This window comes from Rhinoderma darwinii, chromosome 4, assembly GCF_050947455.1.
Source record: "Rhinoderma darwinii isolate aRhiDar2 chromosome 4, aRhiDar2.hap1, whole genome shotgun sequence".
Classification (NCBI taxonomy): Eukaryota; Metazoa; Chordata; class Amphibia; order Anura; family Rhinodermatidae; genus Rhinoderma; species Rhinoderma darwinii.
Window position 1 is genome coordinate 307,750,562 of NC_134690.1, and position 24,609 is coordinate 307,775,170.

The window sequence follows — 24,609 nt, forward strand, 5'->3', positions numbered from 1 at the left end:
ATTAAACTCATGGATGGTATTGTGTGCGTACATCGGGGCGTTTTTAATACTTTTACTAACTGGGCGTTCTGATGAGAAGTATCATCCACTTCTCTTCAGAACGCCCAGCTTCTGCCAGATCACGCTGTGACGTCACTCACAGGTCCTGCATCGTGTCAGATGAGCGAGGACACATCGGCACCAGAGGCTTCAGTTGATTCTGCAGCAGCATCGGCGTTAGCAGGTAAGTCGATGTAGCTACTTACCTGCAAACGCTGATGCTGCTGCGGAATCAACTGTAGCCTCTGGTGCCGATGTGGCCGACACGATGCAGGACCTGTGAGTGACGTCACAGATCTGCACTGCCAGAAGCTGGGCGTTGTGAAGAGAAGTGGATGATACTTCTCGTCAGAGCGCCCAGCTAGTAAAAGTATTAAAAACGCTCCGATGTACGCACATAATACACGCCCACTTGGACTTTTAAACACACCCACTTGGACTTTTGCAAGCCTCATTTGCATAACTACAAAAATGGTCATAACTTGGCCAAAAATGCTCGTTTTTTAAAAATAAAAATGTTACTGTAATCTACATTGCAGCGCCTATCTGCTGCAATAGCAGATAGGGGTTGCAAAATCTGGTGACAGAGCCTCTTTAAGAAGGACGTTCCACATTATTAAGCAGGCCACAGGTTTCAAGCAATATGGGAAAGAAAAAGGATCTCTCTGCTGCCGAAAAGCGTGAAATTGTCCAAGGTATTGCACTAGGTATGAAAACATTGGATATTTCAAGAAAACTTAAGCGTGATCATCGTACTGTGAAAAGATTTGTGGCTGATTCAGAGTACAGACGGGTTTGTTCAGATAAATGCATAATATGGAAGGTTTCTGCCAGACAAATTAATAAGATTAGGAGAGCAGCTGCTAAAATGCCATTGCAAAGCAGCAAACAGGTATTTGAAGTCGCTGGTGCCTCTGGAGTCCCACAAACCTCATGGTGTAAGATCCTCCAGAGGTTTGCAAGTGTGCATAAAGCTATTATTCGGCCACTCCTAAACAATGCTCACAAGAAGAAACGGTTGCTGTGGGCTCAGAAATACATGAATGGAGTAGTGGATGGTTGATGAATGGCCACCATGTCCCAACAAGGATGCGACGTCAGCAAAGAGGTGGCGGAGTCATGTTTTGGGCTGGAATCATGGGGAGACAGCTGGTAGGCCCCTTTAGGGTCCCCAACGGTGTGAAAATGACCTCTGCAAAGTACGTAGGAGTTTATGACTGACCACTTTCTTCCGTGGTACAAAAAGAAGAACCGTGCCTTCCGTAGCAAAATTATCTTCATGCATGACAATGCACCATCTCATGCTGCAAAGAATACCTCTGTCATTGGCTGCTATGGGCATAAAAGGAGAGAAACTCATGGTGTGGCCCCCATGTTCCCCTGACCTCAACCCTATTGAGAACCTTTGGAGCATCCTCAAGCAAAATATCTATGAGGGTGGGAGGCAGTTCACATCAAAACAGAAGCTCTGGGAGGCTATTCTGACATCCTGCAAAGACATTAAAGCAGAAACTGTCTAGAAACTCATAAATTCAATGGATGCAAGAATTGTGAAGGTGATATCAAAGAAGGTGTCCTATTTTAACATGTAACTTGGCCTGCTAAGTTTTTTTTTGATTGAAAGAGCTTTTGATTTCTGTAAATATGACCTCCTGATGCTGCAAATTCAACAAATTACCATTTTAGTTCTCTGTACAACCTTTAAAATGTTTTGATCTCTGTTGTGCATAATAATGTGAAACAGTGCATTTTGAGTTTACTTCTAAAAAAAATTAAACCTGTTATTAGGAGATTTGTTCAATAAAATTTGCATTATACTCCAATGGTTGATGGCTTGAAGATCATACTGACTGTCATTTGCATCGACTATTTAGGAAAATCAGCGAAAAATAACATTTGCATAATAATTTGGAATGCAGTGTACAGACAGTTACTGGAATCCCTGTGCTTCCTAGACATGGACATGTTAGAAGGTGTAGTTCATAGTGGGATAAACACATATTCCCCGTTTACAGGCATGTAGTAAATTCCCTGTGCTTCCCAGACATGGAATGGACATGTTATATGTGTAGTTTTTAGTCTAGGACACACAGGGAATTCAATACACGGCTGTATATGTGACGTGTGTTCATTTCACTATATACCACACATACAACCTGCTCATTTAACGTCTAGGAAGCACAGGGAATTCAGCAAGTATCTGTATTTACTACACTCTAATCTACACATATAACCTTTTAAATATAAGGACTCAACAGGTCAAATCACAAGTTAGGTGCCACTGACAAGTGTCTGAACACCCCCACTATGTAGGGTTCTATCGTAGCAAGCTTCATTGCATCATAGAGAAATTGGAGAAAAAGAAGCCATAATGCCACCATTGGTTAGAATATAGTCGCAAATTTTATTAGGACAAACCTCATAAAATAACATATATATAAAATTTAAAGGGATCTAAAGAATCAGTGTGGTTGCTTTAAATCAATTAAATCCAGAGTATTATGCAAGAAAGGTTTTAAACCAGTTGTGTGTGTGTCTCACCAGGATCACAGTAACACATCTACATCATATAGTACAAGCGTGCATGCATCCAATTTGTGAATAAAACCGGTATAGTTTCAAGGAGACAGAGGGTTAACAGAGCAACCAATATACTCCTAAGTGCCCAGAATCAGAAGGCTGCATGCCAGTTACGCCAAGATACAAGTAGATCAAAGAAAGGAGATCAGTCAGGCATACACAATTGGAAAACAGATCAGGTATCAAGGAAGTTCTTCAAACAGGAAAAAGTCTGTTTATACATAGGTAAATGTTCCTGAAAGCTTACCCATGGAGATGGATGGTCTGGTAGCCCCACACTGTAGCCTGATATGGTAGCGCCCCGACGCACGTTTGGCCAATATAGCTTCCTCAGGGGGTAGTGTGTACACATATAACCTGTTTATTCCATGTCTAGGAAGCACAGGGAACTGAATATACAGCTGTATATGGGTAATATGTGCTTATTCCACTTTTCACTAAAATATATATATATATATATATATATATATATATATATACACACACACACACACACACACACACACACACACACACACTGTATAACCTGTTTATTCCATATTTAGCAGGCACAGGAAATTCAATGTACAGCTGCATACGTGTTCATTCCTCTATAAATTACACCTACTGCATAACCTTTCATTCCAAGTCTAGAAAAATTGGACCAAAAGTTGTCCATAGCCTTAAAAGTCAATGGGGTATAAACACCTCTGTTTCTAAAAATCATAAGGGATGTAGCATGTTACAAAAAAAAAAACATAGAATCCATAGGATTATAAGTAAAGAAATGTTATCGGCACAGACTGGCTTCTTGAAAATGACTTGTGTACTTAGGAAACAGTTGACCATCGCCAAAACAAAAAGAGTAGAATCTCTCATTCTTTTCCAAACATTTGAAATCTGAATCATGTGACCTAATAATACATCTCATTAATGGGCAAATCCAATTAGTTATTTTTTCTGTATGATGAGTCCCAAACGTTACATCCATATGTACATTTGACAAACAGTATGGAGAGGCCATCAGATTTTTACCACTCAATTACACTTGCATATAGAAGTTCATTATACATACAAATAAAAATATCACTAGATATGCTGTATGTGATAAATCTTTTAAAATATGTCCAATAAATAATTTTCTATAAATAAAACAAAACGTGGCTATCAAAGTTCATTATTGATGATATTCTGGACAATTTGGTTAACCCCTTCCCTCTCCAGGACCTACTATTAGGTCACGCTAAGTACATCTATTGTGACCGAATAGTAGGTCATGGAGTAAACACAGCGCCATTTTCCACCGGCGAATTAATGAGCTGTAATAGCCAGCTGTCGAAAACAGCAGCTGTCACAGCTCAATGTGCCGGGACCAGTCAAGATGGTCCCGTCTCGGTGATCGCCGCTATTGGTCAGTCAGTGACTAACAGACCAATAGCAGTGATCGGTGTCTTCACTTCCTCTCCCTGACATCACATCCTGCTGCAACTGCCCTGAACGTCTCTGTTGGAGTTAGCGAGGCGTTCAGAGTAGTTGTGATCAGAGAGAAGTTAAAAAAAATACCACTTTTTTCTGCTTCCCACCTCCACCATCCAATCCTTTAAAAGACAAAAAAATAAAACAAAAAAAATAGTTAGTTTTGACAATTTAACTGGTTAGTTTAGTATTAGGTTTAGTGTCAGGGAACCGTCAAAAAGCGTAGTTCGGTATAGCATCAGTGAATTTAGCGTCAGGAATCAATCACCGTAGTTAGGCTTAGCGATCGGGATCCATCACCGTAGTTAGGTTTAGATCAGGGAAGTTCACATAAAATCTAGTTCGGTTTAGCATCAGGGAAGTTCAAATTCTAGTTAGGTTTAGTTTCATGGAAGTCCACGTTTTCTTTAAAAACAAACATATATAAAATCTAAAAATTAGTTTAGATCGTTAGTTATCTCTGAAGCATCTGAGCTAGTTAGTTTTGTATTAGGGTTAGTTAGGGTCAGGGAACCATCAAAAAGCAGAGAATGGTATAGCATCAGGGAATTTAGTGTCAGGAATCCGTCACCGCAGTTAAGTATAGTGTTAGGGATCCGTTACCGTAGTTAGGTTTAGCGTCAGGAAAGTTCGGAATAATCTAGTTAGCTTTAGTGTCAGGGAATCGTCGCCGTAGTTAGGTTTAGTCTCAGGGAAGTTCAAATAAAATCTAGTTAGGTTTAGTCTCCGGGAAGCCCACTCGTTCTATTAAAACACAAACTTTTTGGGCTAGTTTAGGTAGCAGCCTATTGCTCCTAGCAAGGAAAGTATTTTTTATTTTATTTGCTGTATAAATAATAATACATTTTACACGTGTCTAAGCACAACATAAACATGTCCCAGCAGAAATTTACTGCCGAAGAGGCCAGGACCATCACCACAGTTGAAACCCCTGAAAGAGGGACCCTGCCGCAGTTGAAACCCCCAAGCAAAGGGACCCCATTTAGACCCACACACCAGACAATTATGAGCCACAAATCCTCAAGTACATGGGCAGCCCAGGGATCAAATTTAATATGGTAGGGCTCAGGGAGATGGACTTTTTCAAGTTCTTCTTCACTGAGCACTTTATAGAGCTTATGTTCTCCCAGACAAATTTATATGCCCAACAGTATATCACCAAGAACCCCACATCATTTTATGCCCAATCCCACAAGTGGACCCCTGTAGACGCAGCAGAGTTGAGCAAGTTCTGGGGACTTCACTTGAACATGGGGCTTCTGAAAAAGCCATCTATTAGGGCCTACTGGAGCACAGACATCTTATACCACACCCCGATGTACCGTATGGCCATGTCCAGGATGAGTTATGAGGCAATACTTCACTTCTTACATTATACTGATAATGAGCAGTGCCCATTCCAAGATGATACCAGTTTTGACAGTTTGTATAAACAGACCCCTATTAGATCATTTTAGTGTCCGGTTTGCCCAAGCATAAACCCCCGAGAAGTGTATTTCTATTGAGGAGTCCCTGGTACATTTTTAAAGGGAGGCTTCAATTCCGCCAGTACCAGCAGAGTACTGGCGGAATTGAAGTAAGAGGGGAAGGTATGGCATGAATATGTATAAGCTGGCCACCTGTAGTCAGCCCCCAGAATGCCCTCCCTTACTGGGAGTTAATGCAAAAATTGTGTGTGATTTGGAGCACCCACTGCTGGACTAGGGTTACCACCTCTATCTGGATAATTTTTATACCAGCGTCCCACTCTTCAAGTGCCTCGTTTCCAGAAGTACCGTGGCATGCGGCACTGCTAGAAAAAAAATCTGAGAGGCCTCCCTAAGACACTGCTTGGGCAAACACTCAGAAGGGCTGAGAGCAGAGAACATTGTAGAAGCAACATAGTGTGCCAAGCACAAGAGAGATATCCTTGTATTGACAATACATGGTCACACCAGTACCCATTTACCAGTACAAAGACCCACAAACCAGACCACATCCTGGACTACAATAGATACATGGGGGGGTGGACATGTCAAATCAATTCCTGAAGCCCTACAGTGCCTTGCGGAAATCGAGGGTGTGGTATAAGAAACTGGCCGTGCACATCATGCAGATGACATTGTACGTGCTACATCGATGTGCAAGCCAGAGGGGAACTTTCCTGGAATTTCAAGAGGTGGTTATCAAAAATCTAATCTTTAGGGACCAGGAAGGGGGCTACCCAGTACTTCTGGAAGAGAGGCCAAACGCATAGTACCAGGGCAACATTTACCAGTAGAAGTACCCCAAACTGGTGGGAAGGGAGAGTCAGAAGAGGTGCAGAGTTTGCTATAAGAGGGGGATAAGAACACAATATACCAATGTGACACGTTGTAATGGCAGGGGGTAGGGAGACGGACAAGTGAGCCCTAATCTACCCGCCACTCTGTCCCTGCCTACTTGCAATGACCCGCCCTAGGCGACGGGGTACAACTGGGCGGCGGTCCCTGCGCTCAGTAAGTGCACGACAAACATACAAAGGAACACAAGCAAGGAAAAGGGGCCGCTGCCCACGGCAACACCGTGAGCAACCAGAGTGGTGAACGAGCCGAGTCAAGCCAGGAGTGTGCGAGGTACAAAACGAAAAGCAGAAGAGTAGTCGGTAAGCCAGGGTCTGTATGGAGCAGGATCAAAAATAGCAGGAGCTGTAGCTGGGCCAGGAAACCACAAGGAAAGAATCACAAGCACCGAGGGACAGGAAGTGCAGGCTTAAATAGACCGAGGGCAGGAGCTAGCTGAGTCTGGCCAGGTTACGATAGGCTCTCCCACTCCTAAGCCTGCCAGCCTGAATGGTGGAAGCAGGAGTCAGTCTCAGGGATGTATTCTCAGGTGCTGACTGATTAGTTCTGGGAGTTAACCCCGAAGCTGTGCCTGGCAGATCCTGTACACACGTGTCCCGAAAAGCCAGGGCTCTGTATAAAAGAGTGTTTTAAGTGTATGTTTCTGGTGGCACATGCTGGGCACAATATATTGGACACTGAAATAGCATATGTATTGAAAATGGCAAATCTCACTCTGCACCATCTGCTGCGCATTACCTTTTACACAATACCTGTGGGGTCAAAATGCTCACTACACCTCTAGATGAATGCCTTAAGGGGTGTGGTTTTCTTAAGGTCACTTCTCTGGGGCTTCAACTGTACTGGTACCTCAGGGGCTTTTGTATACATGACTTCGCACCACAACAGCTCTAGTAGGCCAAATGATGGTCATTCGCTTCTGAGCCTTCCCATTGGCCCAAACGTCAGTTTATCACCACAAATGGGGTATTGTCGCACTCAGGACAAATTGGGCAACAAAATGTGGTATTTTATTCCTTGTAAAAATAAGAAATTTTGGGCAAAAACTACATATTATTGGAAAATATATATTTTTTTAATTTACAGCCCATTTTAAATAAGTTTTTTGAAACAACTGTGGGGTCTAAATAGTCACAACACCCATAAAATTAATTCCTTGAGGGGTGCAGTTTCCAAAATGGGGTCACTTTTGGGGGATTTCTACTGTTTTGGCACCACAAGACCTCTTGAAACCCGGCATGGTGCCTAAAATATATTCTAATAAAAAGGGGGCCCCAAAATGCACTAGGTGCTTCTGAGGCCTGTGTTTTAGTCTACTAGCACACTAAAGCCACATGGGGGACATTTCTAAAAACTGCAGAATCTGGGCAATACCTGTGTTACAGAAAAAAAAAAAAAAAAAAAATGTATTAACATTGAATTTCTGCAAGAAAAAACAAAATTTGCAAATTTCACCTTCACTTTGCTCTAATTCCTGTGAAACTAATAAAGGGTTAAGAAACTTTCTAAGTGCTGTTTTTTTTAAATACTTTGGAGGGGTCTAATTCTTTAATTGGGGTATTTTATTGGGGTTTATAATACATAGGCCACACAAAGCCACTTCTGAAATGGAACCTAAAAAGAAAAAGCTTGAAATTTTCTTGAAAATATGAGAAATTGCTGCTTATGTTCGAAGCCTTGTAACGTCCAAGAAAAATAAAAACATGTTAAAAAAAACGATGCCAACATAAAAGTAGACCTATGGGAAGTGGTAATTAGGCAGATGGTTATACCACACAAAATAGTTACTTACAAGCAGATACAATTAAAAATTAGGCACATTTTTCAAAATTCCCTAAATTTTGCTATTTTTCACAAATAAACACTGAATATAAAAAAAAAACAACAAATGTTACTACGAACATAAAGCCCAATGTGTCACGAAAAAACAATCTCAAAATAGCTTGTATAGGTAAAAGCATTCCGAAGCTATTACCAAAGTAAAATACGTCAGATTTGAAAAATGGGCTCAGAACCTTAAGGCTCAAACTCGGCTGTGTCCTTAAGGGTTGAGGCCACACACAGAAGCCACAGCGTTTTTACTGCAAAAATACTGCGCAGATATAATGGAGCAGTGCACAACCATGCAGATTTGCAGTTTAATCAGTCTCGCAGATACTGCCCGCAGTATGAAGGCACTACAACTACCACGTACAGTATGGCTCACCCTTGAAGGGATTCTCTGCTTTGCTCAATCCCCACTTGTTAGAAGGGTCCCTTGACAATAAGCAATCAGCTGTAATCTATAGGCAAACCTGGCAGTAGGTGTACAGTTTCCCTGAAGTGCCACCACAAGGGAACTTAAATATTACACAGTGGCCTTTCATATCAATGTGTTGTCTGTGTAATGCAGGGCAGAACAGATCCTCCAGAGCGACATATACTCTTTGCAGAGGTTTTCTCCACTCTAGCCAAGAGATGAGGAGCCTGAACAGAGGATCCCCCTCGATTAACTCAGAATACCCTAACACAGTATATGAAAAGACTATGCCATCTTAATAAGTGTTTAAGTCAGGTCAGTTCCTTCCTCTTCCTAGCTCTCCTTAGTCCTTACTGCCCCCTCTTTTCTTTTGTTTCTCTTTACGGTTTTCCTGTTTGCTTACGTAGTAATATGCATGGCTGCTGGTTCAGCGTGCATACCAGAGTTTCTTTCATTATTAATTTGAGCGATATACTGCTTTTCTTTGTGATTCTATGCACTTTTGTAATGCAAGTTGCTGGCCTGTGGCCCGAGGTCAGTACTGAACTGGTTTGTACCAATAAGGCCCCATGCACACGACCGTAAAAAACCTCTGACACTGAACACTGACACCTTTCCGTAGCACTACGGAAATGTTCCGGGAATTATGGAACATGTCCGTTCTTTCGCATTTTGCGGGCCGTGCTCCCATACAAAGTATGGTAAAAAAAAAAAAAAAAAAAGTGTTTAAAGGGAATGTGTTGCCAGCAAAACATGTTTTTTTTTTTTAGTTAAACAATTAGTGTGTAGGTGATTAAACATTGTTCTACTTTTTTTTATTTTTTTCCCGAGTCAGGAAATATTATAAATTGGATTCAATTTATAATATTTCCCAGAACTGGTCACTAGATGGAGCAATTCCCAAAATTGCAGCATTGCATGTGGTAAAGCAACCACATTGCTTTATGCTGCAAAATTGGGAAAAAATCCCTCGCTCTAGTGAGCTCTCAGAATCCCCCCCTCCTATATCCTGGCTAGTGCCGGGAGAAACGAGGGGTTTGAACGGTCTAACCTCCTACACTGTGTGTCGCAATTTTTTGAGCTAACACACAGTGTAGAAGGTTTACATACACTAGTAAACACACACTGAAACACGAACATACATAGAAATCACTTACCTACTCCAGTCGCCGCCGCTCCCTCCGGTCCGTCCGCTCCGTCTGCTGCCGCTGCTGCATGTGCACAAGTCCGGAAGCCGCGACCGGAAGTAGTAATCTTACTGTCCGGCCGCGACTTCCGGTCCACAGGAAAATGGCGCCGGACGGCGCGCATTTCAAATTGGACTGTGTGGGAGCGGCGCATGCGCCGTTCCCACACACACGGCGTACACCATAGTGGATGGAACGGGCCCCGTTCGCAGTCCCTATGGGACTGGAGCTGCCGTATTCCATGTCTGTATGTGTCGTTAATCGACACATACAGAAATGGAAAAAAAAATGGCAGCCCCCATAGGGAAGAAAAAGTGTAAAAATAGAAAAAAGTAACACACAAACACACAAATAAATATAAACGTTTTTAATAAAACCCTAACATAAAACTGATATAAAAAAAAAAAATGTTGGTGACACTGTTCCTTTAAACGCGGACAACTACCTTTGCTAGAAAATCTTTCACATCATCAACAAAACAAACAAGTTACCTGATTTTAACTGAAGTTCCCCCAGGCATCCATATGCTTCCTGGAGTCTCTCATATTGCCCTTTAATTTCTTCCTTTTCATCAGGTGCTTAAATAAAAAATAAAAAGGGAATTTACAATTTAAAAAGGGAAGGTGTCATGAATTTATATTTTTTTTTTATCATATTGCTTTTAGTATGATATGAACATAAATGTTAATTTATTTGTGGTCTACTTTTTACTTTTTTCTTACTTTTACTTCTCTATGGGGGCTGCCATTTTTTTTTTCATCTCTGTATGTTTCGATTAACGACACATACAGAGATGTAATACGGAACATACATCCCCATAGAGAATGCGAACGGGAGCCGTTCCATTCACTGCAGCGTACGCCGTCTGTGTGGGAACGCCGCACACAGACCAAAACTAAGCTAGTTAGCAGAACAAAATCTGGCGCCATTTTAATGTGGACCGGAAGCCGCTGCCGGACAGTAAGATGACAACTTCCGGACGCGGCTTCCGGCCATATGTTCAAGGAAGCGAAGACGCAAGGAATAGGAGTGGAGGCGGCGGGAGCAGGTAATTTAGGTTTGTGTATGTGATGTGTGTATTATGTTCATGTTATACGGTCTGCTTAGCACTGTATCTAATCCTCCTACACTGTGCAGTCGCTCAGAAAATGGCGGTACACAGTGTAGGAGGTTTAAAGATTCAAACCCCTCCTCCTCCTGGCACTAGCCAGAATAAGGGAGGGGGGATTGTGTGAGGACACTAGAGCAAGTGTCTCTACCCCAAATTTGCAGCATAAAGCAATGAGGTTGCTTTACCACATTGATCATGCTGCAATTTTGGGAACTGCTCCCTCTAGTGACCAGCACATGGAAATGTTATAAATTAGAATCTAATTTATAATATTTCCTGACTTGTGAAAAAAAATTAAAAACAATGTGTAATCACTTAAATAATAATTGTTTAACCAATAAAAAATAAAAAAAATTCTAGCGACACATTCCCTTTAAATTTACAATATAATAGTTATAACAGCAAACTCCTTCTCTGTTATATGGAGTTCTGGTTGGAAATACTTGAATTGTCAGTTTTTATTAGGGTTTTAGGTTATCCATTCCTGAATTATGCTGGGAAAGTGGGCTCAATGACCCAACAACAGTGCCAGAGTACCATACAGATGTCAGTGTATATGCAACTTACCCTTTAATACTTTGTGGAAAGACCCAAACACTCCTGGTCAGGGATGCCCACAGTAAAAACATACTTTGAGGACCCATGCACACGACCGTGCCCGCAATCACGGCCCGCAATTGCGGGCACGGCCGGCCGCTGACTGACACCCGCATTTTCGGGCCGTGCTCCCATACAAAGCATGGGAGCACGGCCCGTAAAATGCGAAAGAACGGACATGTTCCAGAATTCCCGGAACATTTCCACGGCACGGACACCCTTCCGTAGTGCTACGGAAATGTATCGGTGTTCAATGAAAGTGAATGGCTCCGTTTTTGCAAAAAAAAAAAAACCAGAGGTTTTTTACGGTCGTGTGCATGGGGCCTTAAACAGTAAGAATCTATAGCTGCCTGCTGAAACTTTGTTTTGTACACTGTGAATGGACATTCAGCACGGGGGATGAATGTTCACTGAGGCTGGGTTCACACGACCTATTTTCAGACGTAAACGAGGCGTATTATGCCTCGTTTTACGTCTGAAAATAGGGCTACAATACGTCCGCAAACATCTGCCCATTCATTTGAATGGGTTTGCCGACGTACTGTGCAGACGACCTGTTATTTACGCGTCGTCGTTTGACAGCTGTAAAAATACAGCCTCGTCAAAAGAAGTGCAGGACACTTCTTTGGACGTTTTTGGAGCTGTTTTCTCATAGACTCCAATGAAAACAGCGCCAAAAACGGATGTAAAAAACGCAGCGAAAAATGCGAGTTGGTCAAAAAACGTCTGAAAAGCAGGGTCTGTTTTCCCTTGAAAACAGCTCTGGATTTTCAGACGTTTTTGGTCACTACGTGTGCACATACCCTGACTGTTGGACATGGCAGTCCTTGGACTCACCAACTAAGCCTTCTGCAGCAGCGAAATCTTAAAAAGGCTCATACACAGTGACAGAGGAAGACTGCAAAGATTTTGGTGCCCTTGAGATGATCAAGGTCACAGCTGTCAAAGGACTACTGCTTAGAATGAGCTTCTCTGTCTGCAAGCTCAGCACTAGGAATCACAGTCTACGGCAGGCCCTCAATCAACTCCCTAAAGCAACAGGAGAGGGCAGACAAAAAAAACTCTGCAAAACATGGCAAGGAGGAAAACTGTATCCTGGACACTGGTAGAGCAGTGGGCAACATGAAAGGATGTGATATATCGGAGGTTTTGACTGCCCAAATCCTTTGAAACATAACTACCTCGTGTTCTTTAAAAATAAAGATTTTATGTTCGTAACAGCAAAACAATTATCTCGGCTGTATTATTTGATAAGTATTTATTGTAGATGTTTATAAAAATCGAAAGAGACAAACCATGACACGATTGAAGTAGGCGCTAGGAGTCAGAAAGAACGGACAAAAGTAGGTGGTCCAGCGTAGTCGAATTTAAAATAGAACGCAGTTCCAATTTTATTTGGATGATTAAAACAAGATAGTTCCCGAATGTAAGGCTGGACTAACACGAGCAAGGCGTTTTTGCGCACGCAAAAACGCTGCATTTTGCCTGCGCAAAAGCTACTTAACAGCTCCGTGTGGCAGCAGCATATGAACCGCGGCTGCGTGCTTTTCGCGCAGCCGCCATCATTATGACACTCCATTTGGATGTTTGTAAACAGAAAAGCACATGGTGCTTTTCTGTTTTCATTCATCCTTTTGACAGCTGTTGCGCGAATCACGCGGTTGCGCGAAGAACGCTGTTCGCATGGAAGTGCTTCCGTGCGGCATGCGTGGTTTTCACGCACCCATTGACTTCAATGGGTGCGTGATGCGCGAAAAACGCCCAAAGAACGGACATGTCGTGACTTTTATTCAGCAGACTCACGCTGAGTAAAAATCACGGACATGTCTGCACGGCCCCATAGACTAATATAGGTCGGTGCAACGTGCGTTAAATTCACGCGCGTTGCACGGACGTTTTTCCCGTTCGTCTGAATAAAGCCTAAGGGTGAACGCATGGATAAGGTGCCTACGCATATCAGACGTACACCACGTCCTTCCACATGACGTGGTGTACGTCTGATACGCATAGGCACCTTATCCATGCGTTCACCCTTACTTGTTTTAATCATCCAAATAAAATTGGAACTACGTTCTATTTTAAATTCGACTGCGCTGGACCACCTACTTTTGTCCATTCTTTCGGTCTACTACACCGTGAGCCGTCACGGAGATCCAGGCGCACAGAAAATCTGCAACAAGGCGAGCTGGAGGATCCCTCCCACAAATGGTTTGTAGGCGCTAGGAGTGTTATATCCTGGAGGGAGAAGGCAAACCCATCTAACTTAAAGAGACTGTCACTTACGAAAACCCCCCCCCTAGACTACAATAATCAGTATATAGATTATATGATGCCGATTCCCAATCTGTAATTTGTAGCTTTCTACTCCATTGCATTTCCCTGCTGTAAGTCCACAAACGGGCCGTGCGCTGCATGCTAATGCATAGAAAGGACTCCTAAACTTTAGCGATATAATGAAGAGGACACCAAGGACTCGTCATTAGCATGCAACACACGGCCCATTTGAACGGTGGCCAAATAAAACTGCAAACATTTTTTCCACCACTTCCCCCATAAAAAATAAAATAAACATTAATTAATAAGGCCCCATGCACACGACCGTGCCCGCAATCATGGCCCGCGATTGCGGGCATGGCCGGCCGCCAACTGACAGCCGCATTTTCGGGCCGTGCTCCCATACAAAGTATGGGAGCATGGCCCGCAAAATGCAAAAGAACGGACATGTTCCATAATTTCCGGAACATTTCCACGGCACGGACACCCTTCCGTAGTGCTACACAAAGGTGTCCGCGTTCAATGAAAGTGAATGGGTCTATTTTTGCGGACCGCAACGGAGGTTTTTTACTGTCGTGTGCATGGGGCCTATGTCATATGTATCCCAAAATAGTACCAATGAAAACTACACCTTGTCCCACAAAAAACAAGCCCACATATGGCTACATCGATGGGAATATAAAGAAAAGTCACGGCTCTTGGAACGCTGCGATGCACAAACAAGTCATTTAAAAAAAAAAAAAAAAGGGCTTTATTGTGCAAACGTTGGAAAAACCATAAAACCTTTACATATTTGGTAACCCCGTAATTGAGCCGACCCATAGAATAATGTGTTAGTTACACCGCATAGTGAATGGTGTCAATTTGTAACACGAAAAACAAAGCGGCTTTTTTTTTTTTTTTAATTCTCTCCTAAAATAAAGTTAATCAATAAATTATATGCATTCAAAAATGGTGCAATTGAAAAATACAACTCGTCTCGCAAAAAAACAAGCCCTTATATGGATATGTCGATGGAATAAAAAAAAAAAAAAAAAAAAAGTTATGACTCTTGGAATGCGACAGTGAAAAAAATAAAAATAATCCATCAGAGCCATTTATGACATAGTAGTGAATGTCAGTTACAGAAGCAGCATAGCATGCGAGCTACGCTGTTTCCGTAACTACCATTCAGTTCTATGGGACTTACGGAAACAGTAGTTCAGCAATCTATGCTCTATTCTTCTTCATGGTCGGAAATCACATGCTTCAGCCGCAACACAGAGCGGTAGAATAGAGTTAAGGAGGACCCGTTCTAGGGACAGGTGCAGATCCCAGAAGTTGGACCCAGATCTATCGGACATTATGACATGTCATAAAATGTCCCTGATGGGAAAACCCCTTTAAGGCCAAAAAAGGCCTGGTCATTACAAGGTTAAAGCAAAACGGAGGTGAAATGTACAAAATTTCCTAAAAATTTTTTTTTGCAGAAATTCAATCTTAATCCATTTTTTCCTGTAACACAGAAAGTGTTAAAGGGAACCTGTCACCAGCATTTTAGCTATAAAGCCAGCAATACCTGGTGAAAGTGGGTGAAAAATCATTGTCATCTAAGCTATAAATATGTTCTAAGTAAGCTCTGTACCTTTAGTATTCCGTTTTTCAGTGGTCCCACGCCGTATGCAAATGAGCAGAAAAGAGTCAAATCTTCATCTGAAAAGAGTCAGATTTTCATTCCTCCAGCGTCTCAGAGTGGACTCCACCTCCTTCTTTTCGATTGACAGCTCCTCAGCCAGTCAGGGCTGGACAGGTGCCGGCGGTGGTCGGGGTAAAGAAGCTGCGTCCCAGAGGGGAAACTAATTACCATAAAAGGCGGGAAAAGTTTAAACTACTACATTTACCGACAGAGGAGGACTTCAGGAAAGAAGAGCGACAGGAACGAACTCTGGACAGCTGCGGCCATTGAGGGGTCAGGCTAGACAGGTAAGATGTTGATGACAGGATCCCTTTAACCAAAAAACACAACTCCATATTTAATTGCCCAGATTCTGCAATATTTAGAAATATCCTGCATGTGGCCCCAGTGTGCAACTGGACTGAAAAACATGCCTCAGAAATGAAGGAGCACCTATAGAATTTTGCAGCCTGCACGTATGTGGTCGTAAACTGCTATTTGGACACACAGCAAGGCTCTAAATGGAAGGAGCAATTTGATTTTTGGCATGGAGACTTTACAAGATTAGATTTCGGACACAATGTTGCATCGGGCTGAGGTCCCAGTACAGTGGAAACCCCCGAAAAGGTTTTGGAAACATCCCTCAAGGAATTCATCTAAGGTATTGTGAGCATTTTGACCCCATTTTTTGCAGAAATTAGTACACCATAGAGGTTGCAGATTAAAAATTGCCATATTTTCCCTCGGATATGCCATTTCAGTGCCCATTATGTCCAGCTTGTGCCACTGGAGACACATCCCATAAATTGTTATGTGGGTTCTCCAGAGTACAGTAATACCCCATATGTGATCATAAACTGTAGTTTGGGCACACTGTCAGGCTCAGAAGGATCACCATTTGGCTTTTGGAGCACAGATTTTGCTTGGTAGTGGATTTGTTTGGGGTTTTAATGGTATTTCAGTTTATAATGTGGGGGCATATGCAAGTGGTGCGGAGTTACATCAGGGCATAATAGGGTGATGTAACAATGGGGTAAAAGAATAATAAGATTAATAATCCATGGATTTGTGTGGTATGCTTTGAACCAATCCTTTATGCGCAGGCCAGGTTTTTTGGGGCAGGTGTCGCACTGATAAATGGTGTCCTCTCTTATATCCTTTTTGGAACGTACTTTGCACTTTTTTTTGTTCCTTCCATTGTTTGCAGTTTGGGGAACGTCACTGAGAAAGTATTACCCTGCTATAATAAGGCAGCCTCGCTTCCAGCGTAGATGATTTTGGGGCAGACATGCATGGGCCATCCCTGGTTTCCAAATATTAGCCGGCCTTGATAATTACCTCTTAAAACTATAGGACTGTTCTAACTGACCAGTGCGTTGGGATAACAAGTGAGGGTATGTGCACACGTAGTGTTTTCAGCCATTTTTTCGGGCCGTAAACATCTGCCCATTGATTTCAATGGAAAAAAAACAGCGTTCTGTTCAGACGGGGCGTTTTTTACACGGCCTTTCAAAACAGCCGCGTAAAAAAACTGGCGCGAAAAACTGCATGTCACATCTTCAGCCGTTTTTGGAGCAGTTTTTCATAGACTATAGAAAAACAGTTCCAAAAACAGCAAAAAACGCGATGGATTTAAAAAAAAAAAAAAAAGTCTGAAAATCAGGAGCCGTTTTCCCTTGAAAACCGTTCCATATTTTCAGACATTTTTGATTGTGTGTGTGCACATACAGGCGTTACAATACCATCTGTACGATCGGCACGGCTAGCTTTATGTACCTTAGGACACAGCTATGTGGTAAATACAGGGTATTGTACAAAATATCTGCAATTCAGTATTGCCTAATCTTTGACTTCTTCACTAACCCTATAAGCAGCAGCAGGCCCTAAGATGTCCTCATCTCAGCTGCACCTGTGGGGTCTAGCAGATGATGTGGGGTTTTCTGGGCCATCATTTTGCATCATTGCGCTCCGAAAGTCATAACGTTTTAGGTTTCCGTTGACGGAGCTGTCTGAGGGCTTGGTTTTTGAGGAAAGCTGTAATTTTTATGGGGCAGCACGGTGGCTAGCACTATTGCCTTGCAGCGCTGGGATCCTGGGTTCAAATACAACCAAGGACAACATGTGCATGGAGTTTGTATGTTCACACTGTGTTTGCGTGGGTTTCCTCTGGGTACTCCGGTTTCCTCCCACAATCCAAAAAAACATACTAATAGGGAACGAACATTTTGGGCCCCAATGGAGACCGTAAGTGTGGACCTTTGTACAGCACTGCAGAATACGTTGGCGATATATATAAGTAACAAATAAGTTAGTACTATTTTGGGGTACATTATATTTTTTTTAAGCAATTTTGAAATATACCAAAACAGCAATTCTGGCACCGTTCGTTTTTTTTTTTTTCTAGCGTTCATCATGCAGTATAAGCATGTTAACTTTATTCTGCGGGTCGATAAGATTACAACGATAGCAAATTTATATATATATTTAAGTTTTACTACTTTCCCACAATAAAAAAAACTTTTTTCTAAAGAAACCGTTTTAGTGTCGCCATATTATGAGAGCCAAAACTTATTTTTCAGTTGAGATCGCTGTGGGAGAGCATTTTTTTGTGTGATGAACTGTAGTTTTATTGGTACCATTTTGGGCTACCTGCGACTTATTCCATATTTTTTTTTAGACAAGGTGACCAAAAAAAACCAAATAGTCATTGTTTTTTATTTTAATTTTTTTACGGTGTTCTCAGTGCGAGAAAAATATTATATTTTGATAGTTCAGGCCGTTACGAACACCCGATTGTGTATAGTTTTTTTTTTTTTCAATTTCTTTCTAATTATAAAGCACTTGATCATGGAAACAGGGCGATTCTAGTTTATTACTTAAAAATGTATATATTTTTCTAAAACATTTTTTTCTTACACTTATTAGGACTTGTACAGAAGATCAGGCCTTAAATACACTGCACTACCTGTGTAGTGCAGTGTTTTGTAACTGTAAATTTTCAACTGGCATTAGGTCCTGCCTTTGGCAGGGCCTAATAGGCTTCCATACATGGGCGACCGGGAGGCCAACGATAGGCATCCTGGTAACCATAGCAACTATCGCACCCGACGATCGCTCGCGTGGAGGGGGGGGGGGGGGGGGTCGAAAGGGTACAGAGGGAGCCCCATCCACTTAGATGCCATGGTCGTTCCACGGTATCTAAGGGGTCAAATGGCGGCGATCAGAGAGAACTCCATTTTCCGCCATTGCAGCAGGATGACACGCACTTCAGATGGCACAGGCACAGCTCCTGAGCCCCGCTTCACCTTTAGGACGTGTCTATATGCCCATTTGAGTTAAGCTATCCGTAATATGGACGTAAAGTCACTACCTTTTGCGGGAAGGGGTTAAGGGTCAGCTCACATAGGGTTTTTTGGCGATTTTTATTTTGATGCGGAAAAAGCTTCGGAATCCGTGCCCAAAAATGTCTGAAATTGTCCCTCATTGATTTCAATAGGAAGCAGGGCCTCTCTTTTCCCTGCCAGTTTTTGCCCACTAGCAGGAAAAAAAAATGCGGCATGTTTTCTGCTGCTGTTTCCGACTCTGACCTTCCATTGAAATCAATGAGAGACAGACAAAAACCCCACGGCGCTACTTTGAGCGTTTTTCGCCAATAGTTCCTGCATCAGATTTAATGGCTGTGGGAAAAAATCCCACGAAAAAAAAAAAAAAGTCGTGTGAAAACGATGGCAGTTCAAAATCAGATTTTTTTTCAACAGGGCCTTTTCTTAAGTTTACAAATCAGGCTCTGTTCAAACTGCGGTTATCAATGCTATAACTATAGTGGGTGCAGTCACACCTGAGTTCTAGTGTCTGAATCTTCTGATACAACAAAAAAATTTAAATTAATTTGCCGTAGTAGGTGGCAGGTAAATTTTATGACCAAACACAATTTGCCTATTAGGCAACTAACCCTATTTTCCACTCTAACAGAAGGTATTGAATTGTTCTATTCACATAATTCCTAATAATGAAATTAACCTTTAATAAAAAGGCACAGATCCTATATTATAGAAACAACCCATGAGCCAAGAAAAGTTGTCACTCATTAAGGCTACGTTGACATTTGCGTCAGGGTCCCGTTCTAACGTTCCGTCTGAAGTTTTCCGTCAGAACGGGACCCTGACTGAAACCATAGGTTTTCGTTTGCATCACCACCGATTTCAATGGTGACGGATGCGGTACCAATGGTCTCCGATTTGTCTCCGTTATGCAAGGTTCCGCCGTTTTGACAGAATCAATACGATAGTAGACTACGCTATTGATTCCGTCAAAACGATAGAACCCTTGCACACCGGAGACAAGCGGAAACCATTGGCACCAGATCAGTCACCGTTTAAATCAATGGTGATGGAAACGGAAACCTACGGAACCGACGTAACGGAGCCCTAAAGGAGATGTGACCGGTTAGATGTAACACTCAGTCTCTGCTGACAGCAGTAGAAGTAATATACTGTCAAATAGTTCCTGAATGGGCCCAGCTGCTTACTGTTGACATTAATGTGCGCATTATGAACGGTTCTGTGACATTAGAGGTACCGCTGTTTTCGGTGCTGTGACATCACGGTGTCCCTTAACCATGTACAGTGACATCGCTGACTATTCTCTGTACTGTGACTTCACTTTGGTCATTACTTGTTTGCTAGGACATCACTGTATGCACTATCGCTTAGCTGCCTAGAGAATAGCCTTTATACTTCCATAAACCATCAGAAGGGAATACAAGCCATTACACACCTTCTTAAATCAACTTCTATGACAACAGATTCCATAGCCTTCTGCTTAGAATTACTTAAAGAGGCTTTGTCACCACATTATAAAGTGCCCTATCTCCTACATAAGGAGATCGGCGCTATAATGTAGGTGACAGCAGTGCTTTTTATTTAAAAAAACAACAATTTTTACCACTTTATTAGCTATTTTAGATTTATGCTAATGAGTTGCTTAATGCCCAAGTGGGCGTTGTACAGGAGAGTGTATGACGCTGACCAATCAGCGTCATGAACTCATCTCCATTCATTTACTCAGTGCATAGGGATCCTGCTAGATACTTATGGGCTTAGGGTTATACCTAGGGCTCATTTACACGAGCGTATTATTCGTCCGTGCGCTGCGCATGATTTTCACGCGCGTCGTACGGACCTATTATAGTCTATGGGGCCGTGCAGACAGTCCGTGAATTTTGTGCAACGTGAGTCCTTTGCAAAAAAACTCAAGACATGTTCTATATTTGTGCGCTGTTCGCTTATCCCGCACCCATTGAAGTCAATGGGTGCGTGAAAACCACGCATTTCACACGGAAGCACTTCCATCCAAACGGTGTGTCATAATGATGGCGGCTGCACGAAAAGCCCGCAGCCGCGCATCATATGCTGAGGCCACACGGAGCTGTTAAGTGCCTTTTGTGCACGCAAAACGCCGTGTTTTTTGCCATTGTGAATAGACATCCCGTGGAATGTCTATTCACTGTCTAAACACTTCAGTATTGTTAATGTGTTAGTATAAGACAGCACATAAGGATCTAACAGCTGAGTAAATGAATGGAGAGGAGTGCATGATGCTGATTGGTCAGCGTCATACACTCCCCTGTACAACGCCCACTTGGTCTAAAGTACTTGGGCATTAAGCAGCTCATTAATCTAAATTAACTCAAATCTAAAATCGCTAATAAATTGGTAAAAATAGATTGTTTTTTAAAATAAAAAGCACTGCTGTCACCTACATTATAGAGCCGATCACCTTATGTAGGAGATAGGGCACTTATAATGTGGTGACAGAGCCTCTTTAAACTGATCCTACATGAAAATTTCTTCATGTTGAGACTATTTTTACATACAAATTTGCGGGACCGCTATAGGTTCAAACGTTACACCACCATATGCTAATGCGTACATGGCATTATTTGAGGATGAACAGATTTACAAAAATCCCTTGTTGCTGGTATCGATACATCGATTATATCTTTTGCATATGGGATGGACCCCTAACAGTCCCTAGATGTTTTATTAAGCTACATCAATCATAAATCAGAGTAGAACTTAAGTTCAGATTAAATTCAGATATGGAAAACATTTGTTTTCTAGACACCACCATCATGAAGGACCATGAAGTGTACCTCACTTCAGAGCTCTACTCTTAACTGACAGAGAAATGGACTATTACATTATAAAAGCAGTCAACCCATAAAACACAAAATGTTCATTACCAAAATCACAATTCATGCGTATATCTAGGATTGTGTCCAACGATGATACCAAAAAAAACAAACATACACAGGCTACAACAAATGCCTAAGAAATTTGAACAGAGAGGTTATCCATTACCACTTTTGACACAAGAACTAGGAAACAGTCACAACGAGCAGGGACAATACCTAGTAAATCTATCCAAGCCAGGCTACCACTTGTCCATACATATCATCCCATTGTTCCTAAACTACAACAAATCATTAGGAAATACTGGCCGGCACTACATACCGCTTTCCCTCAGATTGAGGCATTTTCACACCCTGTGATGATGTGCTCGAAAAGATCCAACATTTGCGATTGCCTCAGAGCAGATGTTGGTGGCTCGCTAGAACATAGAGAAACTTTTTTGTAAACAAAAAACGTAATGGTACATACCCATGCCTACATTGACCACGTTGATCCAATACCCTCAAGTGTGATACGATCCAACACCCAACAGAACTTTTCCAGTTAAGGGTTACTATATATGGGACTAACTTCGTGGTCTACCTAATTAAATGCCCATGTGGCCTCACCTATGTAGGTGAAACCACCCAACATATTAGGGATCGCTTATCCAGCCATAAATCTACGACAAGATGCAAAAAAACATGGCTACCCCTACTTGACCACTTCACGAAGTTCAATTATAACCTCTCTCAACTGAGGTTTCAAATTATCGAGCAAGTACCTAGACCTAGGCGAGGGGGGGGGGGGAAATATTAAAAAAAAAATTAACATATTTACTAAAGGAGAGAGAGTCCTATTGGATACATACATTGGAGACTATCTCCTAAGGGTTTAAAAAGGGAATATGATCCATCGTTCTAAAATTTGTAGAGGTTATAGTCCTTTGATTCCCTAATAATGTCATTTGTTAATTTATTTTAGTCACCCTAGAAAAAATACGAGATCCATTGTGCGACTGGATGTACCATAAAACCAGTTCACGGTTTGTATTTTCACCTAGTGCTTTCCCCTGTACATATACATTTATATTTGAGCTCCCGTTTTTTGACACACTAGACCATCCATGCCCTTTCTTTTCTTTTGCTTCAGTCCGATTTATATATACCACACTATATAGAGTCATTCAGACACTCACCACCATATTGATGCTGCCGACGCGGCCATGGTTATAGAGATCCCCGCTCAGAGATTCAGATTACGTCATTTCCCATACAAACGCCTACAAGGGGGGCTGTGTGGCACTGCCTACAAGGGGGGCTGTGTGGCACTGCCTACAAGGGGGGGTTGTGGAAGTATCTACAGAGGGAAGTGTGTGTCAAAAATGTACGAATGATATTCATCAGTTTCTAAAACGGACAGGGGAAAAAAAAGCCTGTAAAACGGGTCAAAATCGGCCGTTAAAAACGGAATTGATGCAAAACGGCCGAGAAAAACAGACCAAAACGGCTGACACTTGGACCCAGTCGTGTGAATAGAGCCTTAACGCGAATGTGTCGCTAGAAAATTTTTTTTTTTTAGTTAAACGGTTAGGATATAAATGGTTAGACATTATTCTAATTTTTTTAATTTTTTCACAAGTCAGGAAATATTATAAATTAGATTCTAATTTATAACATTTCCCTGTGCTGGTGACTAGAGGGAGCAATTCCCAAAATTGCAGCATTGGCATGTGGTAAAGCAACCACATAGGCTTACAAACAGTGGTAGTCACACACTAAAACACGAACATACACAGACATAACTTACCTGCTCCTACAGCCGCCGCTGCCTCAGCTCGCTTCAGAACACGGCAGCCGTGACCGGAAGTAGTCATCTTACTGTCAGGCCGCGGAAGCCGCGGCCGGACAGTAAGATGACTACTTCCGGTCCACAAGAAAATGGCGCCGGATGTCGCTCGGCCGCAGACCTTACATTTGGACTGTGTGGGAGCGGCGCATGCGCCGTTTCCACACAGACGGCGTACACCATAGTGAATGTGAACGGCTCCCGTTCGCATTCTCTATGGGGATGTATGTGCTGTATTCCATCTCTGTATGTGTCGTTAATCGACACATACAGAGATGGGAAAAAAAAATGGCAGCCCCCATAGTGAAGTAAAAGCTAAAAAAAAAAAGTTAAAAAAAAACACACAAATAAAATGTATTTTAATAAAAACCTAAAAGCAGATTGATATAAAAAAAAAAATTTGCGACACCCGTCCTTTAAGAACACAGCCTGTTTTGGTCTTCAGGATAGCCAATTTTTTCAAATCTGACATGTTTCACTTTATGTGGTAATAGCTTTGCAATGCTTTCATCTATCCAAGCATATTCTGAGATTGTTTTCTAGTGACACATTGGACTTTATGTTACGGTCAAAATTTTCTTGATATATTAAAGTATTTCATTGTGATAAACAACAAAACAGCGAAAAATTTAAAAAATTTGCATTTTTCTAAGTTTAAATGTATCCGCTTGTAAGACAGGCAGTAATACCACACAAAATTGTTGCTAATTAACATCTCCCATATGTCTACTTTAGATTGTTTTTTTGAACATCCTTTTAATTTTTCTAGGATGTTACACGGCTTAGAACTTTAGCAGCAATTTCTCACATTTTCAAGAAAATTTCAAAAGGCTACTGTATTTACAGGGGCCAGTTCAGCTGTGAAGTGGATTTTAGGGCCTTATATATTAGAAACCCCTGATAAGTCACCCCATTTTAAAAACTTCACCCCACAAAGTATTCAAAACATTTAGAAAGTTTCTTAACCCTTTAGACGATTCACAGGAATTAAGGCAAAGTAGATGTGACATTTTAAAATTTCTTTTTTTTTTTTTTTTGCAGAAATTAATTTTTTATCTATTTTTTGGGTAACACAGAAAGTTTTACCAGAGAAATGCAACTCAATATCTATTGCCCAGATCCTGCAGTTTT

At 41.8% G+C, this 24,609-nt stretch overlaps 1 protein-coding gene across 1 annotated transcript in view; it reads right to left on the reverse strand.

The window, feature by feature from the left end:
* SYNJ2 (synaptojanin 2) overlaps positions 1-24,609 on the reverse strand; it is a 250,116-nt gene that overhangs the window by 202,190 nt on the left and 23,317 nt on the right. The window contains exon 2 of the mRNA XM_075863738.1: positions 10,313-10,399. Within this exon, the coding sequence (XP_075719853.1) occupies positions 10,313-10,399 (87 nt within the window). The remainder of the gene's footprint in view (positions 1-10,312; positions 10,400-24,609) is intronic.